The sequence below is a fragment of the Stegostoma tigrinum genome, chromosome 7 (genome assembly GCF_030684315.1).
Source record: "Stegostoma tigrinum isolate sSteTig4 chromosome 7, sSteTig4.hap1, whole genome shotgun sequence".
NCBI classification, from domain to species: domain Eukaryota; kingdom Metazoa; phylum Chordata; class Chondrichthyes; order Orectolobiformes; family Stegostomatidae; genus Stegostoma; species Stegostoma tigrinum.
The window spans coordinates 94373000-94396577 of record NC_081360.1 but is presented as its reverse complement, the minus strand read 5'-3'; the positions used below and the strand labels follow the sequence as shown (position 1 = coordinate 94396577).

The window sequence follows — 23578 nt, the reverse complement described above, 5'->3', positions numbered from 1 at the left end:
TGTGTTTGTTAACTGCAAGGTCCACACAGTGCAAGACCCAGACTGTCCAAAGAACATTGGCACAAAGCCCTGTTCTGTTTACTGCTGAGTGGAACTTTCCAGAAGTATGGTCACCTGGCATCATGTGATCAGCATGTTTTAGTCAAAGTTCATCTTTAAGATTTAAACTAATCGTGTCTTATCTTTTTGATCAATTTATAATCTTTCTTCCTGCCTTGCATCCAGGAACCATTTGTCATCTCCTAATCTAGAAGATTCTGCCTAACCCCATATGCAATGACATTGTGGAGTTGAGAATTAGAGTTTATGGTTATGTGAGCCCAGTGGTGAAATTAAATGTAAGCTTGAGTGCTGTGAAAGATGTTTGTTTCCAGGGCTGAGGTAAGTGCTGGGAACCATTTTGGATGGCAAATTAAGGTACATATGTTATAGATCCTCCTCAGTGTGGCTTAGAAATAATGAACCATAGTTTTACGATTTCAGGCAATAGGGTATGCTTAAACAGTTCAAAAGGAATTAGAGATTAGAGGAATCACCGATGCTAGAGCCTGAGATAACACAGTGTGGAGCTGGAGGAACACAGCAGGCCAGGCAGCATCAGAGGAACAGGAAAGCTGATATTTTGGGTCTGGATCTTTCTTCAGAATTAGGAATTAGGATAGCTTACTCACATAAGCAGTGCACTGTGGAGTTTGCTATTTACTGGTGAAGAATTCTGCTGCATATTATGGGAAATTCAATTCCCTTGTGCTAATTTTAATTGTTTTTCACAATCCAGCTAATAGATATTTGTAGTAAAGAATGGGATGCTTTCCTTTTCAGGCATGCAATGCAGGTGTCACACACCCTCTAACCTGCTGAAGAGTGGTTACATGCAGAGAAAAGCTCTGTCTATTATGCATGCAGCACTATAGCCTAGTGCCCCCCTCCCAATGCCCTTGAATTCACTACATTATATTGTCCTCTCTTCATTAATCAACCTGCATCTTGATTATAAACTGAAGCAAAATTACAACAATGACAACAACTTGAATTAAATTGAATGGAACTGAATTAGCTTTATTGTCACATGCACTCGAATGAACACAGTGAACAGTTTGCAATGTCATCAATTACAGGGCCATCTTTGTGCAAGATACTGATGTACAGATATTTAAGTATTTGGAATAAAATAGAAAAAAATAACATATAAAATGTCCAGCAGAGGACTTTAAAGTATCTTCAGATACTCCACATATAAAAACTGGCTCCAAGCAACAAAAAATGAGATCTTAGGATAAATGGTCAAACGTTTTGCAGAAGAGGTAGGTTTTAAGAGATGACATAAAGACAGGTGGAAAAGTGAGAATGTTTAGGGAAGGAATTTGAGAGTTGAGGACTTAAACAGTTGAAGGCACAGCTAGCAATGGTGGGTTGAAGGAATTGGGACTGCAGAAGAGGTATGAAATAATGTAGCATTTACGTCAGCTATAACTCAATTGCAAGCATTTGGACTTTGAGTCTCAAGGTTTTGTATTCACTCCAGTGAAGAACTGAAGGAGTGCTGCACTGGCAGAGATGCTGTTTTTCAGACATAATGTTAAACTGAGGCCCCTCTGAGGTGGACATGGAAGATTTAAGAAGTGCTGCATTAGCTGTAAGTCATACACTTGGTGGTTATGAAAATACCCAGATAAACCTTTTTGGTTTTGCAAATTTGCTGATACGTTGAATGCATGAAGGCATGAAAGAGGTAGAGAGGGCTTTCAAAGAATTAAATGTTTGAAAGAAATTTCTCATACTGATTTGGGCCTTCTTTTGCTATGGATCAAGTCCATAAGCACTTAGAACAGGGCTGGTGAACTAATATTGGAGCCTTCCAATCAACATGACAAGATTTATGGCCAATAGACCCATCAGTGCTACTTAAGAACAAGTGATGTAACTGAAGAAAAAAATGCTATATGCTGGAGATATGGTTAAGGGAATAACTCTGCTCCAACACACATGGCTTTCAAATCAATAGCTTTCTGCATATTTGGAAAACAAAACAGGAAAGCATGGCATGCGCAACTTCGTTTCTTCCATTGGCTGGATAACATGCCTGTGACACTTTGAAAATTAGACACCACTTTGGTAAGTGAGCCAAGAAAAGATTATCAGACACCTGGGAGATTCTGTAGATAGTGGAACACTGGAAACGCTTTGTACTGATCACTTAGCAAATTGGTACCTCTACAGCAGAAGGAATTACATGAGATTCTGAATAACAGTACCAAAATTGAGAAGAAGCAAAAAATAACCTCCAGTTATAAAACACCTTTCATAACCTTAGGAAATCCCAAAGTGCTCCACAGTGAAATGTTCCTTGGAGTGTAGTCACAGTTACAATGTAGGAAACACAGCAGCAAATTTAGGCATAGGAAGAGTTAGATGCTGGCATGTTAGTGTGTAATGGAGATATTAGGTGAGAGATTAATGTTTGACAGGACATGTGGAGGACAGCACTCCCATTTCACTTGCCCTTCTTCAAAGTAATCCTGTAAGATCTTTGGTCTCTGTTTGAGAGAGTCACCTGAGTCTCAGTTTAAGTCCTCATCTAGAATGCAGCACTCCGTCGGTGTGGAGAAGGGTCAGTTTCGACTTAGCCTTCAAGTCCTTGGAGTAGACCTGAACCTACAGCCACCTGAATGAGTCGGTTAAAACTGAAAGAACTGCAGATGCTGTAAATCAGGAGCAAAAGCTCAGAACTGAGGAAGGGTCACCGGACCCAAAATGTTAACTCTGTCTTTTCCTTCACAGGTGCTGCCAGACCTGCTGAGCTTTTCCAGCAACTTTCTTTTTGCTGTGGATGAGTAAGTTGTTTGATGCCAGAAGTAGATATGGAGTGTATCTCCTTTAAGATGGATTTCCATGTAATGGGGCTGAATTCACACACAGTGGGGTAAAGTCCTCTATCTCCAGCCAAATGCTGGGTGCCAGCCTACCAGCAGCTGTTTGTCAGACTATTAATTGTTTTGAAGTGTCACTTCCCAGGAGGAAGTCTGTCCTCTGAAAGCTGCTGGCCAATCAAATAGCCCAGCAGCCCTCTTGTCCCATGGAACATTAGCCACTCCTGAGACTGAAGACAATTTGCTGAAATAGAGGAGCTACTGACTTCAGGAAAGATCATTCTGACCAGATCCTATGTTTGCCAAATTCCAGGATTGGCCTGGAGTCTTGAGGAACTGAAGATCAATCTCCATATACAACCCTTGACAGAGTCATAGAGGTATTAGAAATGATTCAAAGAAAAGCTTGAGGTGCTGAGGTGAGGCACTTTATCGTTGCAATGGCATGGCTTGGATTTGAGGTGGGCCCACCCTCGAAAATAGAAAGTCGATCTCACATCTCTGAAGCTTGCAGAGAAATGAAGGACTTACATTAATCAGATTACTGCCGTGCAACTTCCTCCACTCTGGTGTTTAACTAAAGTCATTGTGTTTTTCAAATTCTTTGGCACTGCTGATTCCCTCAATTCTCTTTGCCACCAAATAAAGACCCATACCCATCCTTGAAGTATCCATTTGAACCATAGAATCCATCGTCATTTTGAGAATTGAGAATGAGGCTTCTAGCAACCTGTACATAGAAAGGCCACTCCTGGTTTCACTGTCAGTGGTTTATAGTTCCAGACGTGTCAAGGGAAAAGGAAGAACATATTGAACTTCATGGAGGAAATGGCACTCGGGTCCATGGGGGAGCCAGTAAAGATACAATGGCTCGAATGACCTCCTACTATACTACAATGTTGTTCAGCAACATTCCCAGTAGTGAATATACCTCTGTGATTGTTTTCATCATGTTTAAACCCCTTGATCTCCTCTCTATATGTAACATATCAGAGAATAATGCTTCCCACAAATACTACTGGATATGATTGGCTGAAATATAATAAGAAAGGGTTATGGGATTATTAAATTGGTCCTGGTTGCCATTGGCTGATCTAGCAGAAAGAATAAAACAAGAACATCTGCAATGTGTGTACTTTAGCTGTTTCTGAAGCTTGCTTTCACTCCATTGTGTGCTCAGGAATGTTAAAATTTCAACATGCAATAGCTCTATCTGGTGTAATTTTGCAGCTTCAATCTCCCAACAGCTAGGGAGTAAGGATGGAGCCCAAAAAGAATGTGTGAGAAACTTCTTGCATGCAGCTCTGAATTTAACTGTAGTAAATGTATCAGCTACATATTGGAAATATGCAAGGGTTGAGTAATTCCATCAAAGACACATTTCTCCCGAAACCCAACAAAGATTTTCGTGAGAATTGGATCGAGTACTGATTCCAATCCATTTTGGCCATACATGGTCCTGTTGGAACTGAGGTCAACTGTGTAAGTTGTTCAATGAATATGAATTCACACAACAATGGTGAGTGCAGATCGCCATAGTATAGTACAGCAGTGCAAATGTATATAGTTTCTTAAAGTAGGCTAGCAATGTCAACTGATTACATGGACAATTCTTTCAACCCCACCTGAAGTTACGATTAGACAAGTCAGATACCAGAGTGAAATCTGACTTAGTAGATCATATACTGTATTTTTTCTAATTTGATGTTGTGATCTTTCACTAAAACATAAACATATATTTCTGCAGACTGAGTTTTAACAACAAAATAAGCTTATTACACAAAATAAATTAAAATGAAATAAAATGAAATTGGAGGCTGTGGTTGGAGATCACCTGAGGTGATGAGGTTGTGGATGGTTTGGGAGATGATGGTTCCACAGCCTCCAACCTCATTGTTCCCCAACCCCGCAGCACCCGCTTCTATCTCCTTCCCAAAATCCACAAACCTGACTGCTCTGGTGAACCCATTGTCTCCGCCTGCTCCTGCCCCACTGAACTCATCTCCATCTATCTGGACTCCATTTTCTCCCCCTTGGTCCAAGAACTCCCTGCCCACGTCCGTGACATCACCCATGCCCTCCACCTCCTCCAGAACTTCCAATCCCCAGTCCCCCACACCTCATTTTTATCATGGAGATCCAGTCCCTATAAACCTGCATTCCCCATGCAGATGGCCTAAAGGCCGTCCGCTTCTTCCAGTCCCACAGGTCCAACCGATCCCCCTCCAATGACACCCACATCCGCCGAGCCGAACTCGTCCTCACCCTCAACAGCTTCTCCTTTGATTCCTCCCACTTCCTACAAATAAAGGGGTGGCCATAGTTATCCGCATGGGCTCAAGCTATGCCTGCCTCTTTGTAGGTTATGTGGAACAATCCCTCTTCCGTAACTACGCTGGCCCTAAACCCCACCTCGTCCTCCGTTACATTGATGATTGCATTATCACCGCCTCGTGCTCCCATGAGGAGCTCGAACAGTTCATCCACTTCACCGACACCTTTCACCCCAAACTCAAGTTCACCTGGACCATTTCTAACACATCTTTCACCTTCCTGGACCTCTCTGTCTCCATCTCAGGCAACCACCTTGAAACCGACATCCATTTCAAGCCCACCAACTCCCACAGCTACCTAGAATACACCTCCGCCTACCCACCTTCCTGCAAAAATTCCATGCCCTATTCCCAATTCCATCACCTCTGCTGCTTTGGCTCCCAGGATGAGGCACTCCACTCCCACACATCTCAGATGTGCTCATTTTTCAAGGACCGCCACTTCCCGGCCGCAGTGGTTGAGAATGCTCTTGACTATGTTTCCCACATTTCCCGCAACTCATCCCTCACACCCCGTCCCTGCAATAACCGCCAACAGAGAATCCCCCTTGTCCTCACGTACCACCCCACCAACCTCCGGATACAACGCATCATCCTCTGACACTTCCGCCATCTGCAATCCGACCCTACCACCAAAGACATTTTTCCATCCCCACCCTTGCCTGCCTTCCGGAGAGACCACTCTCTCCTTGACTCCCTTGACGCTCTACACTCCCCTCCCACCCCACCACACCCAGCACTTTTCCCTGCAACCGCAGGAAGTGCTACACTTGCCCCCACACCTCCTCCCTCACGCCCATTCCAGGCCCCAAAAAGACTTTCCACATCAAGCAGATGTTCACCTGCACATCTGCCAATGTGGTATACTGCATCCGCTGTACCTGTTGTGGCCTCCTCTACATTGGGGAAACCAAGCGGAGGGTTGGATGCTGCTTTGCAGAAAACCTACGCTCAGTTCACAATAAACAACTGCACCTCCCAGTTGCGAACCGTTTCAACTCCCCCTCCCATTCTTTAGACGACATATCCATCCTGGGCCTCCTGCAGTGCCACAACAATGCCATCCGAAGGTTGCAGGAACAGCAACTCATATTCCACTTGGGAACCCTGCAGCCCAATGGTATCAATGTGGATTTCACAAGCTTCAAAATCTCCCCTCCCCCCACTGCATCCCAAAACCAGCCCAGCTCATCCCCGCCTCCCTAACCTGTGCTTTCTCTCACCTATCCCATCCTACCACCTCAAACCGTATCCCCATTTCCTACCTACGAACCTCACCCCGCCCCCTTGACCTGTCCGTCCTCCCCGGACCAACCTATGTCCTCCCTACCTCCCCACCTACACACGTCTACTGGTTCCATCCCTGCCTCTTTAACTTGTCTGTCTCCTCTCCACCTATCTTCTCCTCTATCCATCTTCGGTCCACCTCCCCCCTCTTCCTATTTATTTCAGAACCCTCGCCCCGCCCTCCCCCATTTCTGATGAAGGGTCTAGGCCCGAAACATCAGCTTTTGTGCACCTAAGATGCTGCTTGGCCTGCTGTGTTCATCCAGTTCCACACTTTGTTATCTCAGATTCTCCAGCATCTGTAGTTCCCATTACCTCTGTCTGCATGCTTCCTGCATCCTTCGCGTGACAACATTTGAAACAGAACAATGTGTTTTCAGATGTCCTGAGCTCATAGAAGGCAGTACGTAAATGGAAGGCCTTTGTTTCCTTCTGTTATCTATTGTGATAATGTCAAAGAGGTGTTTGAAATCTCGCATTGTTCAAAATTCTGACAAAATCTTCAAGTTGGGCTCTGATTTCAAGTAATCATTTCGTAGCGAATGTTCTCCAAGTGGCTGCAAAGGTAGTAGTTAACTTTTAACTCGCAGACTAATGTATGGAAATTGTTGCGAAAAGCCAAATTTTCTTTGTATCAGGGATGTGAAAGTAAGGCTAAAACATCAGTGTTTCATTGTATGAACTATTCAGCACTCTCGTGACCTGTATCACAGACTTACAAAAAATGTAAATTGTTTTTTTGCCTTTGAGGTTTATAATTTGATGAAAATGAGAGTGCTGGGATTAATTATGGTAATGAAGCAGTTTATTTTTCTTCTTCAAAGCAGGTGCAGAAACACGGGAAATGCTGTCAAAGCATATAGTTGCCATGTATCCAAGAAATAAAACAAAGTACAAACAGAAAGAGATCAGTAACTTCAGTTCATTTTCATGATCTTGGAGATCCCTGAAGAGCTTTGTGGCTTTTCAAGCACTTTTTGAAGTTTAGTCCCTGTTGTGATATAGAAAACAAAGGTGGTCAGATATCACAGAGCAGTCTCCCAGAAATGACAATAAATTTAACAACCAGATGATTTACTTGAGAAGTTGATTGAGAGACAATTGTTTTGCAAAGCCAACTCCCCACAACTTCTTCAACAGAAGCCTTTCTTTTGAATCCATCTGAGACAGAGGGGACAGATTTAATATTGAATAATAATCTCACATGATTGAGCCTAGCTGGCAAGACATTTGATGCTCAACCTTCATTGCCCTGGACAAAATAAAAGTGAGTTGCCTTCTGGCTTTGCTGTAGCACACAGAGTGTAAGTACCCTGTCAATGCTATTAAGAAGGGAGTTCCAGGAGTTTGAACAACAAGGTGAAGAAAAGTAATATGGTTTCAAGACGGGATGGTGCATGACGTTGAATAGAAAATGATTTGACTTGATTTCATTTATGATTGTCACATGTACCCAGGTACAGTGACAAGTTTTGTTTTGCACGCAGTACAGGCAGACCACTTCCTGCAAAGTGCATCAGGATAATAGAACAGAGCAAAGAATGCAATGTTATGCCTACAGAGAAGGCACACAAAGAGCAAGATCAACATATAAGTCTAAAACTTGAGAGGTCCATTCAGCAGTCTCATAACAGCAGGGAGAAAGCTGTTCTTGAATCTGTTGTTACCTGTGTTTAGGTTTTGTGTCCTCTGCCTGACATAAGAGGTTGGAAGAGATTATAACTGGGGTGAAATGGGTGTACCTGCTGCCCTTGTTCTTCTAGATGGTAAAGGCTATGGATTTGGAAGGTCCTGTCAAAGAAGGCTTGGCTGATTTAAGACACCTATCTTCACAATATCACACTGCAAACTCTGGTATAATTCCAATATATCTGTTCCCTAATTTCTTCCAAAGCTAATATTTGTTTCATGCTGCGGGGCGAATGTATTTTTCCATATGTGAGTCCAACGAAGAAAACTAACGTGGCCTATATTCCAAGGCTTGCTGTACAGATGTCTTCTCTCTTTTAGCTTAACAACCCTTTGTTACTGTAAATGATACATTGTTTTGTGTTGCAGATCACCCAGGGGAAATTGAGGAGGGTAAGCTTCTAACGAATGCAATGAGGAGTGACTCAGCAGTCATTGGAGGTAAGATCAGATCAAGTTGTGCTGGGTTCCCCAGTCATCAGTCTCACAGCTGTTTACAGGCCTCTGTATCAGTGGGGAAAAGCTGAAGGCTTTAATAATAGAAATCTGAACTTAAAGTAAGGCATCAACTAAAGAATGTTCCCTTGACTTTACAACTACAGTTCAATATATATGTATGAATCTATGATATAAAATTTTCAGCTATGTTTCTGGGCCAGCACTTATTGCCTACCCAATTTGCCCTTAAGAAAGAGCTTTTTGGATCTCGACAGTCATTTTCTATAAGTAGATCCACAGTGCTATCAGGGAAGGAGTCCCAAGACTTTGAACCAGAAAAGCTATATAATTCCTAGTCAGGATGGTGTGAACCTTGGAGGCGAACTTGCAGATGGTGGTGTTTCCATGTATTTGTCCTTCTAGATGGTAAAGGTCGTGGATTTGCAAGGAGCTGCCGAAAGAATCTTGGAGCATTTCTACAGTGCATCTTGTAAATGGTCCACAATGCTGTTACTGAGTGTAGGTGATGGAGGGATTTTCTTACTCTCTGACTATTTTCAGCATCAACCACTTTACCATTTGTCTGCTTGTTTCCTTCTCTACCTGCACCCTCCACCCCAGCTATGTACCAACCCATTTGTAAAGACAAGGGATGACAAGGTGTAGAGCTGGATGAACACGGCAGGCCAAGCAGCATCAGAGGAGCAGGAAAGCTGGCGTTTCAGCTCTAGACCCTTCTTCAGAGTCTAGGCCCGAAATGTCAGCCTTCCTGCTCCTCTGATGCTGCTTGGTCTGCTGTGTTCATCCAGCCCTACACCTTGTTATCTCAGATACCCCAACATCTGCTGTTCCTACTATCTCTGTAAAGACAAGGGTTGACTTTCACCTTAGAGGCATTAATAAAAATGTAGGTTCTTGTTATTGATGTGCACCAATTTGTGATTTTTGTTTTCACATAAGCTACCCTTTGAAGAGGAACCTGTTATCAAAACACCACTTGGACCCAGTTATAGTCAGTACATTCTGTAATCAAGTAGGATTTTCCAATTTGCTGTATATATTTGGAAAGGTTCATCACATAGCCTCTTGCTTTTCCCTGTCAGCAAACCTGCTACTCCAATGTTTTTGCAATCAATTGACTAAAGCATGGAAGCACACAATTTTTAAAATTTCCCTCATTTCTCACAGATTGTACTTGTTCCAGTATCTGTGTAATCAGTCTTGAATTCCTGGAAATTCCTGGACATTCTTGGAGCATACTTGATGTGAATACAATGAAAATTAAGCTATTTGAAGCTCAATTTGCATTAGATCATAATACCTTAAGATAGAGGAACATAATGAGGCCATTCAGCCCATCATGTCTGTTCCACCATTCGATTCTGGCTGATATGTTTCTCCTGTCATCTTCCTGTAACCATTGGTCCCTTTCTAATCAAGAGCCCATCTATCTCTCTCTTAAACAAACTCAGTGGCTTTTCCTCCTCAGCCTTCTATGGCAATGAGTTCCACAGGTGCACGGTGGCTCAGTGGTTCGCACTGCTGCCTCACAGCACCAGGGACCCAGGTTTGATTCCACCCTCGGGCAACTGTCTGTGTGAAATTTGCACCTTTGCCTTGTGTCTGTGTGGATTTCCTTCGGGTCTCTGGTTTCCTCCCACAGTCCAAAGATGTGCAGGTTAGGCAGATTGGCCTTGCTAAATTGCCCATAGTGTTCAGGGATGTGTAGATTAGGTCGGTTATGGGGGATGGGTCTGGGTGGGATGCTCTGAGGGTCAGTGTGAACTTGTTGGGCTGAAGGGCCTGTTTCCACATTGTAGGGATTTTATGACGGAGGTTCTCAGAGGCACTGTGGCGAAATGGACTGTGTGGGGACCATACCATGTGGGTAACCCAGCAGGATAACCTCATCCTCCAGCCAAATTAGGACAGTCTTTTCCTCTAGGCCATGCCTAATGGAGGTAACTATCAGAAGCAAAGAGCACACTCAAAAGAAGACCTCACTCCACCCTGAATGCTACCCAACCTCCACAACTCTCTTCTAACTGAACCTGGTGAGCCCACGTGACCCGGCATCACTCTGGGCTCCAGTGAGGAAAAGGTAGGAGATGGCACTGGTGCAATAGTGTTCACTTGACAAGCTGGCGCAAGCACAGTGGGCTGAATGGCCTCCTTCTGTGCTGCAACTCTGATGGTTGTGCTGCCTGTTACCTCCTGAAAATTGGCAGGAGCCACCATCCATGTGTCTACCCAAGAAGGGGACTGTCAAAGACACAAGGTTGCCGGTTCACGTCCCTCTTCAGGACTTATGTGTAAAGGTCAAAGCTGAGGCTTTAGCGTCGTACTGGTGGAGTGCTGCATAGTTGGAGGTGTTACGTTTCAGACAAGGCATAAACTGAGGCCCCTACCTACTGATTGGGTGGATATAAATACTTGCACAGCATTAACTTAAAAAAGATCAGGAGAGTTACTCCTGGCCAGTACTCATCCCTCAATCACAAAAACCTAAATTTTAATCATTATCAAATTGCTGTCCATAGCAGTTTGCTATGCACAGAATTGCTAGCTGAATTTTCTGTATTACAGCAGGGATTACATTGCAATAGTACTTAATTTGCTCCAGGCTGCTTTGACAAGTCCAAAGATGATGAAAACCCCAATGTAGGTCTTTCCTTTTTCTAATGTGCTTTATATAAATGATTAGGGTTTGAACATTGATGCAGTTTTATTGAAACACCTGTAGATGGATTCAGGAGTATGAATAAACATTTTTCCCATTTGTGAAGAATCTGATTTGAAATCACTCAAAATGGCTTAAAGAAAACAGTAACTAACAATCTAATAGGTTCCTCATTTCACACGTATTCACATCATTGCTACATTTTGTCATGAAAGAAATTTTGTGTACCAGTGTGTTTGGCTAAGACACCCACTCCCTCCACCTCTGACAGCAGTGTGTACTATCAATGAGATGCTCACATCCCTCTAGGAGAACAAGGGCAGCAGATGCATGGGAACACCACCACCTTCAAGTTCCTCTCCATATCACTCACCATCTAGACTCGGAAATATGTTGCTGTTCCTTCACTGTCACTGGGTCAAAACCCTGGAATTCCCTCCCTAATGGCATTGTGGGTCAACCCACAGCAGAAGGACTGCAGTGGTTCAAGAAGGCAGCTCACGGCCACCTTCTCAAGGGCCACTAGGAATGGGCAATAAGTGCTGGCCAGCCGGGGACGCCCACATCCCACAAGCAAATACATTTTTTAAAAGTTCAGTTTAAAGACACTTCAAGAATTCATACAGTCTCAGAATTTTGACTTGGAGCTGTGATTAATTTTAGGATGAGGCCTGATCCTGATGAACTGAATCTTAAACAAGTGTAAAAGATCTGGAAAACACTAGGGCATAAGGAGCAATGCACTCACAGTCATAATTCTTCAAATTTGTGTGTGGATTCAACCAATTCTGTTCCAATGTAGCTGGTATAATCCAGAGAAAGCAATGGAAATTCAACATCCAATTTTATTCGCTGGAAAGATTCAAAGGTTGGAGATAGATTCCCGCACACCTTATCACTTTCTGCACTGCCTCTCAAGAGGAAATGGCAGTTTTCCAACAGTGAGATGCCAGTGGCTGAGTTGTTTTAATATCTTTGAAAGAGATGGCAAGCTGGGCTTCATTACCAATTCCATTAACATTGTGCTGTAGGAGCATTCCCCTGCCCGCACTGCCCCAGGATCTGCAGGTCCAGAATAGGACTCTACAGCCACCAACGGTTGTGCCAATGAAATCACTGACGAATCTCTTCCCAACTGATCTTCACAAGCGAAGAATCTGCCTGATGATGATGATGTGCTGTAGGAGTACCAGAAAAGCAATTCAATGAAACTTGGTCTATTATTATACCAAATGCATAATCCAGTTTGTTTAAAAGCCTTACCAACATTGTTTTCTGTAGAACAATTTCTTAAACATATGAGAATGTCAGCACAGCCACCAACAGACAGGGAGAAAGCATGAGATAACAAGGTGTAGAGCTGGATGAACATAGCAGGCCAAGCAGCTCAGATGTCCTCATTTTTCAAGGACTGCAACTTCCCCCTGTCAGTGGTCGAGAACACCCTCGACCGTGTCTCCCGCATGTCCTGCAACTCATCCCTCACACTCCCTCCATGCAATAACAACCAAAACAGAATTCCCCTTGTCCTCACGTACCACCCCACCAACCTCCGGATCCAACACATCATCCTCCAACACTTCCGCCATCTACAATCCGACCCCACCACCAAAGGCATTTTTCCCTACCCACCCTTATCTGTTTTCCGGAGGGACCACTCTCTCCGTGACTCCCTTGTCCGCTCCACAGTCCCCTCCAACCCACGACATCCGGCACTTTTCCCTGCAAAAGCAGGAAGTGCTACACCTGCCCCTACACCTCCTCCCTCAACCCCATCCCAGGCCCCAAGAAGACTTTCTACATCAAGCAGATGTTCACCTGCACATCTGCTAATGTGGTATACTGCATTCGCTGTCCTCGTTGTGACCTCCTCTACATCGGGGAAACCAAGCGGAGGCTTGGAGACCGCTTTGCAGAACACCTCCGCTCGGTTCACACTAAACAATTGCACCTCCCAGTCTCAAACCACTTGAACTCCCCTTCCCACCCCTCAGACGACATGTCCATCCTGGGCCTCCTGCAATGCCACAATGATGCCACCCACAGGTTAGCAACTCATATTCCACTTAGGAAACCTGCAGTCCAATAGTTTCAATGTGGACTTCACAAGCTTCAAAGCCTCCCCTCCCGCTACGCATCCTAAAACCAACCCAGCTCGTCCCCGCCTCCCTAACCTGTCCTTCCTCCCACCTATCCCCTCCTCCCACCTCAAGCCCCACCCCCATTTCCTACCTACTATCCTTATCATACCCCCTTGACCTGTCCGTCCTCACTGGACTGACCGATCTCCTCCCTAACTCCCCACCTACACTCAGCTTTACTGGTTCCATCCCGTCTCTTTGACCTGTCTGTCTCCTCTCCACCTATCTTCTCCTTTATCCATCTTCTATCTTCCTCCCCCCCACCATTTATTTCAGAATCCCCTTCCCCTTCACCATTTCTGAAAAAGGGTCTAGGCCTGAAACGTCAGCCTTCCTGCTCCTCTGATGCTGCTTGGCCTGCTGTGTTCATCCATCTCTGCACCTTGTTATCTCAGATTCTCCAGCATCTACAATTCCTAGTATCAGGGAGAAAGCATGTTGGCATTTCTTCTTGTTTATTACATCAAGGAGCTGTGCGCATACAATCGCTTAGCTAATCTATTCAAAATTCTGCTGCCCGTATCCTGTCTCACACTCGGTTCAGTTTACCCATTATCCCCGATTTTGCTGATAATATGTTGCCTTCCTGCATCCAACGTCTCAATTTTCACAATTGTCCTCCTTACTTTCCATTTTCTGCATGGTGAGGGCCTCCCTTTATCTCTGGAACCTCTTCCAAACCAACAAAGTTTCAAAAACTTGGAGATCTGCACTTATCACAACGTGCATCCCAGGATTTCTTCACTCCTGTACTGGTGGTTGTTCCTTTAGTTGCCCATGCCTAAAGTTCTTTCACGCCCTTCCTGAACCTCTCCACCTTTCCTCCAACTGACCTCTCTCAGCAAAGCATTTGCTCATGTCCCTGATATCCACTCACGTCACTTGGTTTTAAGCTTTTGCTTGGAGCATTAACTCCAATGACAGGGTGGGTCAGTGGCCAGCACTGTTGCCTCACAGCACTATGGACTTGGGATCAATTCCACCCTCAGGCAACTGTCAGTGTGAAGTTTGCTTGTTCTCTCTGTGTCTGTGTGTGTTTCCTCCCACAGCCCAAAGATGTGTGGCTTAGGTGGATTGGCCGTGCTATATTTCCCATAGCGTTCAGGGATGTGCTGGCTAGGTAGATCATCCATAGGCTCACCGGACCCAAAACATTACCTCTGTTTTTTTCCTTCACAGATGCTGCCGGACCTGATGAGCTTTTCCAGCAACTTTGTTAATTTTCCTGATTTACATCCGCAGTTCTTTCGGTATTTTTTAAGATTAGCCATGGGAAATTCAGGGTGATAGGGTAGAGGTGTGGATGGGATGCTCATTAGTGGGTGGGTATGCACTCAATGGGCTGAATGGCCTGCTTCCACACTGTAGGGATTCTATTTTTCCTCCGAAGTTTCAGTCTAAATTCAAATGTTGTTGTGATGCCCTGAACATAGATAGAATTTCTAGACTGTAAGTATTTGACATTTCTTGACTAAGACTTATTTGTGTAAAATTCACAGGTGTGATATTTGTGTAAAATTCACAGGTGTGATAGCGGTGGTTATCTTTGTCATCCTCTGTGTCATTGCTGTAATGGGACGCCTACTGTACAGGCACAAAGGCACATATCGTACCAATGAAACAAAGGGGGTGGAATATGCTGAGAATACTGACACCACTCTGAAGAACAATGCCAATTACCAGGACTCCATTAGTGAAGGCAAGAAGGAGTATTTCATCTGACAGTGGTACAGGCCCTTCTCATTACCACCGATATAACAGAAGATTAATAACACTAACAGCTGGGACTTGCTGTCTGTGCAATGAGTTAGCTCTAGATTCCGCATTCTAAATGCTCAAATGCTATGTTCAAAGTATTGTCACAGGACAAATGACTGGTTTACACTTCTGTTCACCTTATCAGAACAGAGATATAACCTATTGTTTCCTGCTAACTCTAGGTCAGCTCAGGGGAGTAGAAATAAGACTTTTGTAAATTCTATATAAAGACAGCAGAGAAAAAATTACCATTATATAAAACACATGAAAAAATAAGCGGCTGTTAACTTTTATTTTCTGTTTGACTCCATTTGCTCTCCTCCCACCCATTTTATATTTTTTACCCCCACCTATTTGGTGCAAACACAATCTGGGGATAATTCCTAACAACCCTGTTATAACATCAATAACAACTTGCGTTTACAGCATGCCTTTATCATTGTAACATATCCCAAGGTACTTAAATCCCAATTTTCATCATATTTGACACAGAGCAACCTAAGATGATATCAGGACAGGTTACAGTCGAGGCAATTCAGGACAGGCAGTAAATGCTGGCCCTGTCAGTGATGCCCACATCAGATGAGTGAGTCACAACCAAAAGCTTGGTTGAAGAGGGATGCTTCAAGGCCAGTCTGAAAGGAGGAGGGAAGGAGTGGCAGAAAGTTTTAGGGAAGGTATTCCAGAATTTAGGAGCTGAAGACACATCTGCCAAACTGAGTTGTAATTAAAATCGAAGATGTGCAAGAGGCCAGAGTTGGAGGCATTACAAAGAGTTGTGCAGATGGTGGTGTTACTGATATACGGAATTGTGAAACTCCAGAGAGACTTCTTACCCAAAGTGAGAATCTTCACCCAGGTCACTTTACCACGAGACCTAAAGGTTTCAAAGTCCATGCGGACTAGATTTGCTTTCTCTTGAGTATGGATGGTGCTATGATTTTACTGAGGTTTCAAAGATGATTGATGGAGTTGATATTAAGGGAAAATAATTATTTCATCTGTCCAGAACAAGGCCTTCACTTTCAAGTTCAAGCTGAGCCTTTCCGGGGTGATGCCAGGAAATGCCTTTTCAGAGAAAAATGGGCATGGAAATCTGTAATAAAGATATTAAGGCTGGGGGGATTGGACAATTGAAAACATTAAAATCAAGGTGAATACATTTTTGATAGGTTAATGGCATTGAGTTGTATGGAACCAAGGCAGTTGTGAGGTCAAGATACAGATTATACTTGGTCTAACTGAATGGTGGAACAGATTTGGGGGCCTGAAAGACTTATTCTTGATCCAGCCACATACGTCTTCATAACCAAGCAGACCTGATAAGCACATACACTTGTAAAGATGTGCAGGAATCCTAACATCTTCCCTCTTCTTGAGTGCTAAGGTCAAAATTTGATGCCTAGTTTTCTCATCTAGTTGAAATCAACTATCTCAAAACAGTCTAAGATTCAACATCTTCTGATGAGACAGAGATCCTGTGGCAAGAAAATTGGTAACTCAAGCCAACAGTGTACAAGGTAAGCAGAATGAAACGACCATCATGAGCTGCAGAATGTACAGGTAGATCTTGGAATTAGTTATGTAGAGCAATTGAAGTCCAGGATTTGGGGAATGGTAGCATTAAGATCCTCTAATACCAATGCACAAAAAAAGCTCCCGAGTTTACATTTATCATTTCTTGCATAATGGTAATTTTTCACTGCTTTTATTTAATTCCATTTTATAAAAATCTTGGGTCTAATCCTATGACCTGACCTCAATAACATCTGTAAAATTAATACTTTTGTTTGTAAATGACTGACTATCTAGCGACGTAATAACACGGGAGGTCTTCGCTCTCCAGGATTGTGTGGTGCCAGATGAGTTGAGTTCTTAGTACCATTATTCAACATATTTAACTCACCCATATATATATACATGTAAATTATTTTCATGCCGTACTGCAGAAATCAATACCAAGCACAAACTACTTTGTCAGAATATCATACAGAGAGGAAGTAAGACAGAAATTTCACTCCCTATTTTGTTTCCCTAAAACTTTATGTGAATATACGTGAATGACAGACAGGAAAAAGAAAGCGTTGGTCAATCAGCCATATTCCATATCAATGATAATGTGATCTCCCAAGCCCTTCCCCTCTTGTACATCCTGTTTCCTCTTCCTACACACTGGGGCTGCAAATCCTCTGGGAGATACACAAAAACAGAGAGGGAGCAATGAAATGGAGCTTTAATTTAATCTGATTGCTTGCCTCTAACACATCGTCTGAAAGTTTTCCTATGAGGTGGAACAATTCTGAGTAAATATTCCAAATGCTACTAATGGTTTTGTAAGCAAGTTCACAATGGTTACCATTACTTGGCTTTTTTTTACTGCGATTGTTCTGAGCCATTTGACCTCAGATATCACTATGGTTACAACACAGCCCTCAGCAGCAAAACATTTGATGAATTATGAAAAGGGTATGTTGTGAATGAGGTATCATAGCACAATCCCATTAAACTTGCAAACAATAAAATCTTCAGAACCAAAACTTTATGTTGAGTAGAAGCGAGACCCTGATTCAATTGAATTGAGATGTGGCCTGAATTGATTAAATATCTGAATTACGTCCAATGTTATTTGTTAGGTAGATGTAGGATTTGCAAAATTATTGTCGAGGACTGCAAGTTGATTGGAATTGAATTGAATTAACTTTATTTTCACATATACTCACATGAGTATCTTAGGTACAAATTCTTAGGGAAAAAATTGAAAAAGAAAGAAATAGAAAGTTCAGCACTATAAACCTTCGGAAGTGTAAAATCATAATAATAAATTTGATAAATTAATAAATAAAAGTTCAGAATGATAGTCCTTCTGCGATATTATTATCAAGAAAATCAGAAGAATTTTTTAGAAAAGAGAATTTAAGGCGAATTCCACTTAGTTATGTGTTTTCTTCAGACAAGAGGGAAGAACGATTGGTGGGAAAATGAGTTGTTACCTTTTATGAGTGAAATTTTGAAAATGGCCTGAAAGCTAAGACAGATACCTGGCGAATTTGTAAATAACGGCACATCCCAAGTAAATCTCCTCACTCCTGCTCAAATGTTGATACTCTCCCAAGTACTGGTATTGCTGAACCAATATGATCACATTCCTCTCAAATATTGATGCAGTCCTATTGGCTTGCTGCAAATTTTGGTACACTGCCACGAATTCCAAGCAACACCAACACAGCACTATTCCCAGCTTCTAATATTTTTCAAACTCCCAATGTAGTCCGAAAATATTGACATGACATGAATAATGTTTATCAAATATCAAAACAATATGGAAACATCACCTTCCACCACTCCAAGTTATTAAACATAGACCCAGTAACTCACGCAAATACTGTCGCTCTAATGATTAAACTTAGTTAATCATAACAAACTCCACTTAACTGGCTGCAAGTGTTGAATATTCCCAAATTTCAATTTTCTATTTCAAAGTATCTCATTCCACTCTCCAAGAAGATGCCTTGCCTCCCTTGCTTGGAGAAAGAGTGTAACTGAAAGGAGCATGTCAGATCTTCACCAGTGAGTAACTAATGTCCAGAATGGATTTTACCAATTAAGTGAATAAAACCAGTGTATCGGGATCACATAAGAGATGACTAGATAATGCAAAGGGAACACGAAAGAGTGAGATTAAATACCTTCTTCATCTGAATTCATCTCGCTCGGACATCATGCTGATTGATTCATACCACAAGTACAGAGCTTGTGAACGAAACAAAAATGCTACCTGTAATATAATGCTACAGAACACCACATCCTAGACTATTGGAGTACAAAAAGGGCATAGGGCTCCAGAGGCATTTTCTGCAAATATCATCACTTCCCAAGAAAACACAAGCTAATGCTAAATCTTTCTTGCTGTCTTGAGTGTATGTATGCTGATTGCTCCCTTTACGAGCTACTGCCATGTCCATCTTCAAGCACTTATGACAAGCTGCGAGGACATTCTTTTTTTCCATTGGTATCCTCTTCTGTTGATTTTTTGAAGTCATCGTTACTGAGAGAGAGATTTTGTAACTGTCTTTCAAAAGAGCAGACTTTCCACAAAGTCATCCGCTTCTAAGCGTGTTTAGCCCTGTAGCCAATGGACTTTATGGGCTGGAAGTTCATTTTGAGTGGCCTTGCATTGTTGCACCATTTTACTCCAATATTTATTTATTAACTTTTACTAAAGTAACAAAGAACAACTAATATGATATTACCCTTTGCATATGACTGCTAAGACAGGTTTCTATCCCGTCATGTTGGTTTTGCATCAAATGCAGTTCAACTCACAAAAATAACAGGGGATTTCATAATCCACATCCCCAGCAGGGGTAGCATAGGCCCTGAAATGACATGAAGAAATTGCAGATGCACATTTATTTTGTCCATTGAGTTGTGAAAGCAGCTGCCATATAAAATGAAGTAAATGTAATGAAAGTCACCACAGCCCTGCACTCCCATCAGAGAGACAACTAGTGGTGGTTTAACCTGAGGGTCACCACATCTCAGGCAAGGGGCGAGGTTGAGAAGGATGGACGTTCCTGGTGACCTTAGCCAGTACAAGAATTGAACCTGCATTGTCACCATCACTCTGTATTGCAAAACAACCGTCCAGCTAACTGAGCTAACTGACACCCACTGTCACACAGCACATACCAAGGACAATTCTTCGTCATTCCTGGGTGACCTAACTCTCGTTCTTTATCACAGTTAACTGACCACATCTTCTTACAGTGTAAGTAATAGATTTAAGGAAACAATATCTGTTTTCAGCAGCGCTGCAGCAATTTGCAGCTTACCTACAGTGGTGAATGACATTTTGGAAGTCATACCCTGAAAAGGGACAAGAACTGGCAATGCTGTATTTCTGTGATTTATATGGCAAAAGTAAAGATAATTGTTAGGGAAAGGATATTCCTATTCATAAAATTTTAAGTAATTCAATGATAATTGTGTGTAAAGTGTTTATTGGCTTTCATAGTAATTAGGCATAAATTATAGCTATTATGAACAATAATTACATATAGAATCACGAAATGATACCCACAGAATGAAAACATTCAGAACAGAATGCCTGTGGTTTCTCTTTTGAAGACCTATCCAATTAGTGGCATTGATTTGTCTTTAATTAATAGCCGAGCAAATCTCTTCACATTGGTAGTTATTCAATTTCCTTTTCAATATATACAGCGGTAACTATTACTAATGATAAACGTATATGCATTGATAACTATAATTAACAAAATGTATACAATAAGAACTGTTATTGATAATTTCACATATAATTACAGTGAAAATGAATAAGCGGAGAATTCACCATCTCACAGAATCTGAGGATCGTTGCCTAGGAGCTCTTTTTTGTGTTCTGAAGAATACACACAACTTCTCAAACATTTCTTTCACTGTGGGCTGCATGAGAAGCCACATTAATTTTTCCCATTTTACCCCATCCATTTAGCTGCCAATATTCAGGCCTTAACAGAAGTAACTCCTTTCACGGCTTTACCTTGATTGAGCTGTTCAGCAGGAGATATTTGAAAGGCTTCAAGATTCTCTTTTGAGTAGGGTTGTCCTTGGAGGCAACTGGGATACCCACGCATTGAGGACAAAAGAGAGCTCATCTCTCAATGTTAATCATCTACATTCTGTGGTAACTTTTATTCACCTCTGTGCACTTCATGGAAATTAAAACTGAGGTTACTAATCTTTGAATAGCAACTTCATTTTCAAAGGCAAAAAAACGGACATTAAAGGAATGAATATAAAATGATCTTAACTTCATTTACTATAATTAATCCCAATAGTAACTGCAACTCCTTACAGAGCACAATCGTAAAAGATCAGTGGTCATTATGCATCAGCTGATTTGGCAGGGGTAGAAATTTTGCAGCAATCTTTGTTTGGTTTCATTAGCAAAGAAGAGAAGGTATTAAAAGAAAAAGAAAACATAGAAGATGAATATTTTTGTTTGAAGTATGCTAGATATGTACACACAATCAAGCAAAAAGCCCTTAAAGCAGACACTCCATTTTGATTGGAAGTGGATGACTATGACAATAGCATGCTAACCCAATCAGCTTCTAGGGACCTCTTAAAGTCATAATCCACTCCCCATCAGTATCGCCAAAGGACACGCAAGAATATTACATTAGAGAAGTCTAAATGTTTGGCTGACAACAAAGTATCTGATTTGTCTGTGAACTAATGACTAGTTATCAATAGCGAAGGCCTTCAGTCTGCCAATAACTATATAATTGGTTCTCAGCTGACCAGCTTGGTCAGGTTGAATAACTTTGACAGAAGCTGTCAGACCTCTGGAACTAAAGGAGTTGTTTTTGCTCTGCAGTAAATAATATCTCAAGCCTGAAGATGCCAAGGCCATTTCTGTTGTTCAGTTGCTGTGACTTTTAACTTGAAAATAAACTTGTGTGGTACAGGAGCTCAGTGCTTAGCACTGCTGCCCCTCAGTGCCAGGGACCTGGTTTGATTCCAGCCTTGGGTCATTATTTGTAAGGAGTTCGCACAATCTCCCAGTGTCTGTGTGGGTTTCCTCCAGGTACTTCAGTTACCTCACACAGATATGCTGTTAAATAGACTAATCATAGCAAATGCGAGATTACAGGGATAGAGTTGGGTTTGGGGGGGATGCTGTTTGGAGGGTTAGTGAAAACTTGAGCCAAAAGGCCTCTTTCTGTACTGTAGGCATTCTAAGAATGCTCTAGCTCAAGGGACTTTTGGGACAGAGCTCCATTTAAAGTGGAACTCAACATGCATTTGGTAAGAGATAATGGGAACTACGGATGCTGGAGAATCCGAGATAACAAAGTGTGGGGCTGGATGAACACAGCAGGCCAAAAAGCATCTTAGGAGCACAAAAGCTGATGTTTCAGGCCTAGACCAGTCTAGGCCTAAAACCTCAGCTTTTGTGCTCCTGAGATCTTGCTTGGCCTGCTGTGTTCATCCAGCTCCACACTTTGTTGTATGCGTTTGGTAAGAGATGAGTATGGAAGGACAGAGTGTAACAGGTCAAGAAACTAAAGAGTTATGGCCAGTGTGCAATTCCAATGACAAGTGCCCATTGAATTAAATAAAATTGCCATTTAAAAAAAATTACCAATTCTGCTGGGCAGCAAAGACAAGGATGATTTGGCTTAAATGATTTTCTGCCCCCTTCACAAACCAGATCACAGGATTAGATGTTAAAGTTTTCTTCTTTACCCATCTCCCTTTGAAACTTGTTTTGAAGTTACAGTTATCTGGCTCAAAATAAAATGTTACAAAACATCTGTTTCTCATTCTGTATGCTCAGATGTCTATACTGTTCTAAATGGCGATTGATAGGGTAGAACATTTATAAAACAATGTGATGTAGCAGTAATATTGTTACTTGGTATTTTGCTATTGCTCATTTTTTTATTCCATGATGTGTAAAGTATTTTGTTCAGCACCAATCAAGTAATGAAGTGATTCCTTCGCTGTTACTCTGTACAGTCATGTGCAATTAAATATATTTATAAAATACAACACAGTATTAATTAGTTAGGTTGTAATTTATTTTCTATGTCTCCAGAGCTGGTGATTATTCGTACTGAAATAGGTGTATTTAATAAAATATTAATTTTTTGGAATTCTGTTTTGCTTCATTTGTTGGTACGGTCTCTTCCAATCATCTTTTCAACTCAATTAGTTTACCTTGTGTTGTTGTTCTTTCAAACAATTGGACCCCTTTCACACTCATCCAAGAGAGGGGAGGTGACAGCCTATTGGTATTAATGTTGGGCTGTTAATTCAGAGGCCAGGGTCGTGTTCTGTGGGCCTGGATTTGAATCCTGCCACAGCAGCTGGTGGAATTTGAATTCAATGAAAATCTGGAATTAAGGATCTAATGATGACCTTGAATCTATTGCTAATTGTTGGGGAAAATCCCATCTGATTCACTCATGTCCCGTTAGGGAAGGAAAATGCCATCTTTACCGATAGTCTATATGTGACTCCTGTCCTGCAGCAATGTGGTTGACACTTAACTGCCCTCTGGGCAACTAGGGACAGGCAATAAATGCTGGTCTGGCCAGTGGTGCCCTCACTCTATGAAAGAATAATAAAAACATGGATTCTCTTATGTGGAAGGGTTGAGTCTGTCTTCATTGGAGGGCATGGTGAGGGACAGTTCTTCCCTTGCAACATCTCAAGTGGAGTGCAGCTGGGATTTAAATATGGCACCAATAATTTCAATGTGGCAAGTACATTCACCTTTCTGGCTATGCAATTCTGAGAAAGACGTCTCAGAGTCTGCTTGAATAATAGGTGAAGAGTGGACAATTTTGCGAGAAACGTTGCTTCAAGCCTTTG

At 42.1% G+C, this 23578-nt stretch overlaps 1 protein-coding gene across 2 annotated transcripts in view; it reads left to right on the top strand.

Moving 5' to 3' along the window:
• LOC125454249 (contactin-associated protein-like 5) overlaps positions 1-22083 on the top strand; it is a 974390-nt gene extending 952307 nt beyond the window's left edge. For both annotated transcript variants that reach the window (XM_059647525.1, XM_048534833.2), the window contains 2 exons: positions 8549-8620; positions 14964-22083. In XM_059647525.1, coding sequence (XP_059503508.1) covers positions 8549-8620; positions 14964-15160 — 269 coding nt within the window. In that variant the 3' untranslated portion in view covers positions 15161-22083. The remainder of the gene's footprint in view (positions 1-8548; positions 8621-14963) is intronic.
• Positions 22084-23578: the final 1495 nt, after the last annotated feature.